Genomic DNA, 9,793 nt, shown 5'->3' on the forward strand with positions numbered 1-9,793 from the left:
AGTTTTATTTTTTTTATCAGGGTGGCGGAAATGGGCTTCCATAAGTTTGAGATTGTTGCAATGTATAAATAAATTAATAAACGAATTAATAAAATAAATAAATATTGTTTTGGGTCAGATAAACTTGGTAATARCTCATTCTTTTTGTTGATTGGCCAGTTTTCTGTCACTCAAAATCTCCCTGCGTCTCATTGGCTGAAAGCGTTAACCGGAGGCGGGCGTTTACGTCACGCACTCTCCGGGGCGGGACTCTAGGCTCCGACAGGAAAACTAAAAGAAAAGGCGAGTGTCTGTTTCTTAAAGATCGTTTTCTCCTCAAATTACAACACGTCTCTGTCTGTTGTTGAGCTTGTTTTGTGTGGCGGTAATGATGTGAGATCCGGGCGAGTTTGAGGTGGTTTGTTTCGGCTTGATAAAAGTGCCAGTTGTTCCTAGAAAACTAAGCAAAGTTAGCACGCTAATGCTAACTGCCTGTGATGAGCTAGGCTAAGTTAGCCATCACTTCCGTAAAATCTGTTAAACTGTAATATACGTAAAACAAAAGTCACATGCGAGTGTTTTGTAAATTCTTAAATGTTTAGCTGATAGTTGTTACTATCCTTCACACATGAGCTAAAAAAAAAGAGAAACGCAGCTGAAGAAAACGTAACTTTACTTCATTTTCCGACAGGCAAGAAAACCGTAAAGTTTAAACGTAAAGTTTCGATTTTATTGACGTAATAATCTCCTTTAAACTAATTACACCGACCTATTTTTTCCAGTAAAACGTTTATTAGTTTATATAAAAGTTTACAAGAGGACTGTCATTACTGTTGAAGTTAAACATTTGGAGAATTTATCTAAAATAAACATTTTTCATTGAAGCTTGTAGCTTTATAGAAATATATTTTTATTTTAAGTATTCCTATGAGATTCAGAGGAACATGAGTTATTTTTGTGATGTATGGTAAGAAACAAATTTCATATTTATTTTTATTTATACTAATTCTGGATGTTTAAAAACTTAGTAGGTGAAATATTTTTCATCATTCCCTCATTTCTTTAAATTCTTTTATATTTTTGTTTTCCGTTATTATATTTCTTTATATTTTTATGTTTTCTGTCATTATAATTTTTTTTATATTTTGCTGCCAAGTTGTAGAGTTTCTTGTGATCTCCAGATTTGTCAAGGTTTTCTAACATTTCAACAATTTAATCCYGAATTGTCTCTATTTTAAACATTTTCTAAGACTTTATTTTCATATCTTTATAATAATAATATGTCTGGATGAATAAAAGCAATTCTTCGTATTTAAACTGGGAAGGATGATGTAAAGCTATAAGAACAAATTTAGAAATAAGTTTAAACTTGACAGAAATTTGGCTTTTGGAAGCAAAATATAAAGTAAGACATTTACACAAAACTATATCTTTATTAAAAAGCTTTCAGTTTATATGTGTCTTTTTTTTAACAAAGTAAAACTCAGACGTTTGGACTCTGACGTCTACATGATTTTTGTGTTTTCGTGTACGATTGAACAGAAAACTTGTGATCTCATGGTTCAACGTTTTGCACAACATCAGCATGTTTTGGTCGGTCAGCTTTAATCTGGAGGTTCGTTTAGAGAAGAAACAGGAAGACGGAAGAGAAGACAGGAAGCTGCAAAATCACTGTTGCCAAACACCAAAGCTGGAAACTTGTGATGAAATCTGCGGAGCGTATCATCGATTCACTCACAGCTCAAAGAAACTCGTCTTAAAATCCTAAAAACATGAGAAGCTAATTTACTTCCTGCGTGGTTATTTTGTGTCTCTACTTTCACGTCATCCCTGAACTCTGTTTAAAGTTGTGGTGCGGGGAGGATTGTTTGTTGTTTAAAGGTAAACATCTGTGTTGTCCTCCAGATGGCTGCGATCAGAAAGAAGCTGGTGATCGTGGGCGATGGAGCCTGTGGAAAGACCTGTCTCCTCATCGTCTTCAGCAAAGACCAGTTCCCTGAGGTCTACGTCCCCACCGTCTTTGAAAACTACGTGGCAGACATCGAGGTAGACGGTAAACAGGTGAGAGGATGTCTCGTTTTCAGCCTTTTCTGTTTCTAAAATAAGAGAAGTGTCAAACCCGAAGAAAAAAAAATACAATAAAATTAGCACTAAATGAGTATTTGATAGATTATTTATTTGTTGTAACAATTCTTGACAATAAATCTCAGACAGTTGTGAAGTCTGTTAATTTCTCTTTTAATTGGTGCCACATTTGTAAGGATCACGCATTTGTGGGATGAGCAGTAGAGCCAGGGATCCTGCAGATCCTTAAAAAGTCTTAGAAGTCATCAATCCAAAAATAAGGTCTTAATTAGCTTTAAATGTCTTAAATCAATCTTTCAGAAGTCTTAAAAATGTGAAGACATTGTAAACAGGATGATTGTAATTCATCTCAATTATTAAAATAATTGGTAAAAATTATATTTTTAAATACTCACATGCTGACATTCTCCTTTGACATCACTTCCTGTTATTTCACATGTAAATATCTCAACAACTGTTCATCTGAGCAACATGAAATTTGTTTTGTAACATGTTAATGTTGTCTTTCCAAAAATGCATTCACTTTCAAAACATTGGTGTCACTTTAAGGTTTCATCTACAGCAAATTGGGGTTAAGACTAGGGATGCAAGTTATTGATTTATGTATTAATCTAAAGTTGATTGATCTTATCGATCGAAAAACAATTAATTGATAAATGGCCTTTTTCCTAAAAACCTGACATTTCTCTTTAATCAAGAGTCTTTCTATAACATGAAGGGCTAATTTTCTACATGATGAATAAAAAAAGTACAGTGTTATTTTAACCATTCATTGTGCCAGCTGTGTGAGTAAACACTGACTGACTGAAGAGAAAATTGTGAATTTCTCTCACATTATCAAACTTTGACATATTTATAAAATATAACAAAACAGGAATTTGTTAAATGACTAGTTGGAAAAACAATGAAAGAATTAAATAAGTCAAACACTTAATCCATCCTGAAGATAAAACACTATAATTTAAACACAGGGTAATATTTTAAGATAAATATTAACTCAAAAACAAACTAGAAACATAATCCGTAAGTTGATTAATTGTTTGCATCCCTAGTTGAGACCCCACTGTGGGTCCTAAGGTCGTATTCAGACCTGATAATTTGCTCCGCTTTAAACGAACCAGAGTTTGTTTCCAGCGTTGGTCCGGACCTTTTGTGCAGGTGTGAATACACTCATGTGAACTCTGGTGCGGATCAAACAACCGGACCGAGACCTGCTTTTTGAGGTGGTCTCGGTCCGGTTCCAAACGAACTCTGGTGCGGTTCACTTCAGTTCTCTTCTGGTGTGAATACAGACCGGACTCTAACCGAACCAACTGCATTAAACATGCATCTTTTTGGACTTCACAGGCCATCGTTGCTGAGCTAAATAAACTGAAAACATACCTGTTTCATCGTCTCCTGTTAGCAGCTCTGCTGCAGCATGTTGTGGGTCAGAACACGCAGAGCACCTCGTCTCCTTTGGGTTGTGGGACACATTTACTGACGCCGCTCCAAAATTAGAATATCATCACAGAACCACCATTAAATTAGCTGTTCTGACATTTTAAATGCTATTGCAGTTGTACTATCAGCATAAATGTGCGCATCAGAACCGCAGCATGCAGGACTTCCTTGTTTTCTTCTGTCTGTGGCTCAGTCCCGCCCCCGTCCTTTTTTTGTCCAATAGGAGCAATGATCGTCAGCCTCGTGGCTTTGTTTACAAGTTATAGTTCGTTTGCAAAAAAGCACAATGTGAATGCAAACCGCACCAAACGTAAAAAAAAAACGTCCCATTTTTGGTCCGGACCCAACAATTGGACCAAAAGACTTTCCTGGTCTGAATACACCCTAAATCTCCAAATTTTGGGTTGTTGGAGGATTTCCTGAAATCAAATAAAGTTTAAAACTGACTGCTAAGAAGGTTTCTGCTATAATTATATATGGATAAAAACAATTGGTCTATTAGCAATATTTGAATACCAAAAATACTTTGATTCATGAGTTTCTGCCAGTTTTTATTTTTTGTCATTTGTGTTTATTATGAAATTGGTCTTAAATTTAATTTCACTTGGCATTAAAAAGTCTTAAATTTAACTTGCTTTAAACTGTAGTGGAGAGCGGAGTAYGTTTGTTGCTCACATGAAAATTTAGCATAAACTTCTCTCAAACTGCTTATTTTGCTGCTGTCAATTAGGGCTGCCACGATTAATCGACGACTAATCGATTATTAAAATAATYGATGACTAATTTAATAATCGATTAATCCTTTTCTTTTTTTGTTCACCTTGTTTTTCTCTCCAAACTGCTTTGACACCTTCCACTGCCACRTCTGCCTTTCTGTCSTTGACACACATGCACAGTAGTGGTAACTGGGGTAGGCCGTGGACGTCACAAGACATTATACAGACAGGCTCTGGTATCATGGCTACCTGACAACAGAGCTCAAAGTGTGGGATCATTTKAAGAAAATGAAAGAGAAACCTGTGTAATATCTGCAGAGCAGAACTTACCTTCCACAGCTATTATTTTTAGTTAGCATATAGCTAAAMTCTAACCATGGTTATATAATAGCAGCTGCATTCTGGTGTGATAAGCTGTATGTTTTATATTCAATTAACGTATGATCTGATTAGTCGACTAATTGAATAAATAATCAGTGATTAATCGATTATAAAAATAATCGTTTGTGGCAGCCCTACTGTCAATCAGATGCATCTATAAGATTTATTGTCAAGAAGCGTGGTTTTAAAGTTGGTAGCATTGTTAGCATTGTGACCTGAGATCACTTAGAAAAACACCTGATATGGAGCTGATTTAGGACCACATGTGACAAAGACCTGGGTCAGATTTGTCAGGTTCAGACTGTGATAAAAATCTGTTTCTCCATTTCTTTGAGTCACTGTGTTCACATGAAGCCTTCAGACATTTTGTTTTGTAGTAAATAAAGAATGAGGACAACAAACAGAAGATCTGAGATCCTCAGGTCTTAGTATTCAGCCCTACAGAGCAGGCTGTAAAATAACAGATCTAAGGCTCGTGCTTGTTGTTTCCTGTCAGGTGGAGCTGGCTCTGTGGGACACGGCGGGTCAGGAGGACTACGACCGCCTCAGGCCCCTCTCCTACCCAGACACAGACGTCATCCTCATGTGTTTCTCCATCGACAGCCCCGACAGCTTAGGTTTGACCTCGCCTGCCTTCTTTTTCCCAAAGAAACACCGACTGTGCTCCGCGCTCACTTGTGTCCTCGTGTTCCACAGAGAATATTCCTGAGAAATGGACTCCGGAGGTGAAGCACTTCTGCCCCAACGTGCCCATCATCCTGGTGGGGAACAAGAAAGACCTGCGAAATGAYGAGCACACCCGCAGAGAGCTGGCCAAGATGAAACAGGTGAGGGAAGCTTCCTGCACGAGTTCGGACTCGCTCACGTGCCGTGCTCCAGATTCCAGCAGGGAGGGTGGGAGGCGTGGGACCACTCGCTTACCTCATCTAAATACGACAATAAAGCRCTCGTTGTGGCTCACACGACGACAAATAACCAAACGAGCAGGAAAACGGCAAAAAAGTGTCAAGCTGCCTTTCATTTCATATTTTTCAAATGATGAGAAATCCTCCAATCTGGTTTTTTCATCATAACCAGGGCTGGGGAAAATCTTGGATCGATTACATTTAAATTTAGTAAAATGGATCCATAGGTCACGATAGATTTTCCTCCATGGTGTCTTGTGTGTGATGAAGCTGAGGTGTTTTTCTATATTTTGTCACTCCTGGCTTGCCGTATGTTTACATCTGGTTGATGTTCATGCTAACGTTAGCTTCTGACAACAAGTCATCTGGAGCAAAACAACAGAAACCAATGAATCAGTAACGTTACAGCTGACTCTGCAGAATTTAAAGATAACAGAGACCGTGGAGACGTTTTCCTCTCTTACTGCAGAGGAAAACTGCTGTATGAAACCATCTGACTGCAACTGTTCACTCCGACAAGTAGAAATGTGTGAAAAACCATGTTCTAACTAGGGCTGAACCATTAATCGCATTTACGATAATCTCACGATATAATATTTACTGTAACGTTTTTCTCTGATGTCTTGGTAAAATAAATCTGTGGACTCAGCTGTGTTTGACTCACAGACCTGCTTCACCTCGTCCTCCCTGTGCCTCATGAAATCTAACAGTCTGCAGATTAAATTTAAGATTATCACTAATTTAATATATGCAATGTGGATTATTATTAAAATTATTTCTATTTCATTAATGCAGTTTTAAACATATTTAGTGTTTTTTATCACTCCTTAACATCTCTCCTGTAGATCAGATCACAATTAATGTCAAACATATTAGGTGATGATGTAATCTAGTGACTTGAGTTTGATGATGTGGATAGGTCCTCGGTGCGAGGCTGCTAGCGAGCTATATCCACCCTGAAGGTTAATCTTGGACAATATCTGAAGATCGACTCTTTTAAATGAAACCAGAGAGCGTTGACAGAGAGGAGAAGGTAGAAATGACTCAGCCTGGAACTGAAAATATGGATGGAGGACAACAGAGCTGCTTCATGGAAGAAGAACCTCAGCTTAGCCGGTTAGCTTTAGCGTTAGCCCCGATGCTATATTACCATATATGCATTAGCTCGGCGCTAGCGCGACAAACAAGCTAACCTGTTGTCCTCCATCCATATTTTCAGTTGCAGGCTGAGTCATTTTTGTGATCCCCTCTCTGTCATGTGGATGGAGGACCTCAGTGATGAGAGAATGTGTAGCGCTGAGCTAATACTTATAAGGTAATGTAGCGTTTCCTCACGCCCTCCGTCCCAACAGGAACCAGTGAAGTCCGAGGAGGCGAGGGACATGGCCAACCGGATCAAYGCCTTCGGTTACCTGGAGTGCTCGGCCAAGACGAAGGACGGCGTGCGGGAGGTGTTCGAGATGGCCACCAGGGCGGCGCTGCAGGCCAAGAAGCGAGGCAAGAAGGGCGGCTGCAGCCTGCTATAGAGGGTCTGGAGCCAGACTCAAAACATTCCTCCTGGTTCATCACCGCAGCCGGCAGGTTTTCTTCAGCATGACGGGGAAGAGCGGAACTAATTCAGAGCAGGCCATCAGATAAAATAACCAACAGGAAAGGGAGAAAATATATTTAGACGTTGAAATATTTTAAAATAGTGTGGGGGGGAGGGGGGTGGTCTCGTTGATAAATCTTTACGCTTCACATCAGAGAGCATCAGCAGGAAAACTCAGCTGTAAACATYCTGAAAACACGTTTTTTTTCTTTAAAGGAGATAGTTCAGTTAGTTCAACACGGGTTCAGTTCTGAACAGTAAACATCTTACCTGCTGTAGATAACTCTTGGAGTTTAAACATTCCTGTGTTTCTAACATCTGTTCTGTCAGCGTACGACTGCGTGCCGCCCAGATTATTCTGACCTGGAGGGCCGCGGTCTGCAGTAAACCCCGCCCCCACAATTTAAAATTAAACCGACAAAAAGATTGCAGCATCACCGACCTCAAATTAAAGGATCGTTCCAACAAAATGATGATGATCCGGTCAGAAAACTTCCCACAGAACCCCACTTCAAATAATCTGAACTGTCCCTTTAATTCTGCTTTATGAGGACCTATTTTTCTTCTTTTTATAAATCAATAACATCAGTTTGTTTAATTTCTGTCTGGAGATCAGTTATAATAGTTTCAAAAGTTAACAACTTCAGAGTGCTAAAGTCTTAATCCAGCCCTTATTTCTTTTAATTTACCTTAGAGGAGCCAAACTTTCTGTAATCTGAACTGAAACCGGGTGAAAAACAAGATAATCCAGAAAAGTTTAAAGATCTGAGGAACGTCTGGATCACCGAAAGGAAAATCTGAAGCAAGAAGGGCTGAATATTTAACGTTTTTATTTACGAATTAAACTGATCAAATAATTTCTGCAACTAGAATTTCCCACTAACCCCTGAACGCCTCACACGCTCCTGTAATCTCACAGAAACAGGATTAAATTAGAATGAAAAGTTTTCAGGATCAAACGCAGATGTTCTGCAGTTACTGGAGAGATTTGTGTATTTATACATAAAGGGAAACAGTAATTAGTTTTATTTTACGTGAACTATTTACAAGTAAATATTAACGAGAGATTAAACGAGTTAAAATATATAAATGTTTCCTGATCTGCTCCTGTTTGAGTAAAATGTACAAAACCTTTTTTTTTTATCATTTTTTTTCTTTCCTATATAAATTTCTGCTTAAACGCTTCAGGAGCKTTAAAGAATTTAAATTAAAAAAAGCAAAATTAAAGGAGAGGATTTGTTTTTAGTGAATCATTTTGTTCTTTCTGAATTAGAAACCTGCTGTTTGTGGCTCTGCTCATATTTAAAATCAGCTTTTATGTTTTAATCATTTACAGTAAATTTGTTTAATTTTAACCTCCCTCCCCCGTCTGCATGTTAACGCCTCTTCTTGTTTCTGTTACTGGATGTGATATTCTACTGGCTTCTCTTTGTTTTATTTGCACAAAGTTTAAACTTTAGGTCAGTGTCGTCGTGCGAGCAGCTTCCTGAGGGATTTATAAGAGAAATAATCTTTTATATACAAACTTTTCTTCAGATTTCTGCAGTTTTATTGTATTCTGAAAAAATAAATTCATCAGAATTAAAAAAAAATCTTGTTTTTAATTTTTTTTAATTAATTTCTTTCAGCTGAAGTTTAACACAAACAATTTTAGCATATCACCCGCCGCCTTTTGTTCCAGAGTTTTAGACTAAAATCATCTTTCTGTTTTCTGAGATCGCTCACAAATGTGTTGGAGATGACCTTCGGCTACTACCTGCTAAATTTTAGCTTAGCGTCTGAAAGTATGACTGAGCTGTAGCCATTTTTATGTTGGCTAATACTGTATCAGTTAGCTGTGGCGGCCATCTTGAATCAGGTTGACTCCAAACTTTGGTCAGTTGTAGCCGAACATCCAGCGATGACTTTATGAACGCTTCATTAATCCGTCCAGTAGTCTGTGAGATATTTTGCTAACAGACAAACATGAGCACAGATACAGGCAGGTGATCGCCTGCAGGTCATAAACGTAGCTTTAGAGTCTCTGTCCTGTTTTAGAGCAAAAGATTCTTCCTCCTGAACCCGACACCCGGCTCGTCTTCATCWTGTGATCCTCCAGGACTCGGTCCGTCCCCCATCAGGGATCAGCGTGAACCACAAAGTTTCTGTTGACTATAAAGTTTGATGGAGTCCTGCCAGGAAGTCCTGATAGAACGGCTCTGAAAAAAAACAACAACCAAAAAACAAACATCAGCCGAAATGTTCAGGACTCCATCAGCTGAAAACGTGCCAGAAAGCACAGACCAGTATCTGGCTCGATGATGGAGTGTCTGATGAGGAAGTCTAAGACCACCATGGCAGAGTTGGGTTTGAAGTCGTCACCGGCCAGAAGTTCCTTCACCTGAAACAAGACAAAGTGAACTGAAGGAACCGATTCAGAGAACCAGAGAACACTGAATGACTGCTGAAGTAGCTGAAACTCAAGCTAAAAAAAAGCAAAACACCAGTGGTGGGCACAGCTAACTGAAAAGTTAGCTTCACTAACCACTAATCCTCTACACGAGAATCTAATGCTAACTGCTAAAACGATAAAAAAAAAATATTGGAGGCTAATGCTAACTGCTAAACATAAAAAAACTGGAGAAACTTGTCAGTTTGATTACAAAAACAGTATTTTTTTATGTGCAGAGAACTTCCTCTGCTATAATTTATTT

At 38.4% G+C, this 9,793-nt stretch overlaps 2 protein-coding genes across 3 annotated transcripts in view; one reads left to right on the forward strand and one right to left on the reverse strand.

Moving 5' to 3' along the window:
* The first annotated feature begins 214 nt into the window (after window positions 1-214).
* On the forward strand, window positions 215-8,692 carry LOC106529366 (transforming protein RhoA). 2 transcript variants are annotated; one of them, XM_014024773.1, is made up of 5 exons: window positions 215-282; window positions 1,885-2,040; window positions 5,101-5,221; window positions 5,301-5,431; window positions 6,862-8,692. In XM_014024773.1, the coding sequence occupies exons 2-5, from the start codon at window positions 1,885-1,887 to the stop codon at window positions 7,033-7,035; spliced, it is 582 nt and encodes a 193-aa protein (XP_013880227.1). In that variant the 5' UTR covers window positions 215-282; the 3' UTR covers window positions 7,036-8,692. The 2 variants fall into 2 exon arrangements, with proteins under 2 accessions (XP_013880227.1, XP_013880228.1); XM_014024774.1 differs by lacking the exon at window positions 215-282 and adding an exon at window positions 312-394.
* Window positions 8,693-8,694: 2 nt separating this feature from the next.
* tpk2 (thiamin pyrophosphokinase 2) overlaps window positions 8,695-9,793 on the reverse strand; it is a 3,829-nt gene continuing 2,730 nt past the window's right edge. Inside the window, exons 7-8 of the mRNA XM_014024772.1 lie at window positions 9,384-9,480; window positions 8,695-9,298 (exon numbers count right to left, since the gene is read on the reverse strand). Of these exons, the coding sequence (XP_013880226.1) occupies window positions 9,252-9,298; window positions 9,384-9,480 (144 nt within the window). The 3' untranslated portion in view covers window positions 8,695-9,251. The remainder of the gene's footprint in view (window positions 9,299-9,383; window positions 9,481-9,793) is intronic.

The sequence above is a fragment of the Austrofundulus limnaeus genome, unplaced genomic scaffold (assembly GCF_001266775.1).
Source record: "Austrofundulus limnaeus strain Quisiro unplaced genomic scaffold, Austrofundulus_limnaeus-1.0 Scaffold438, whole genome shotgun sequence".
In the NCBI taxonomy this organism is placed as follows: Eukaryota; Metazoa; Chordata; class Actinopteri; order Cyprinodontiformes; family Rivulidae; genus Austrofundulus; species Austrofundulus limnaeus.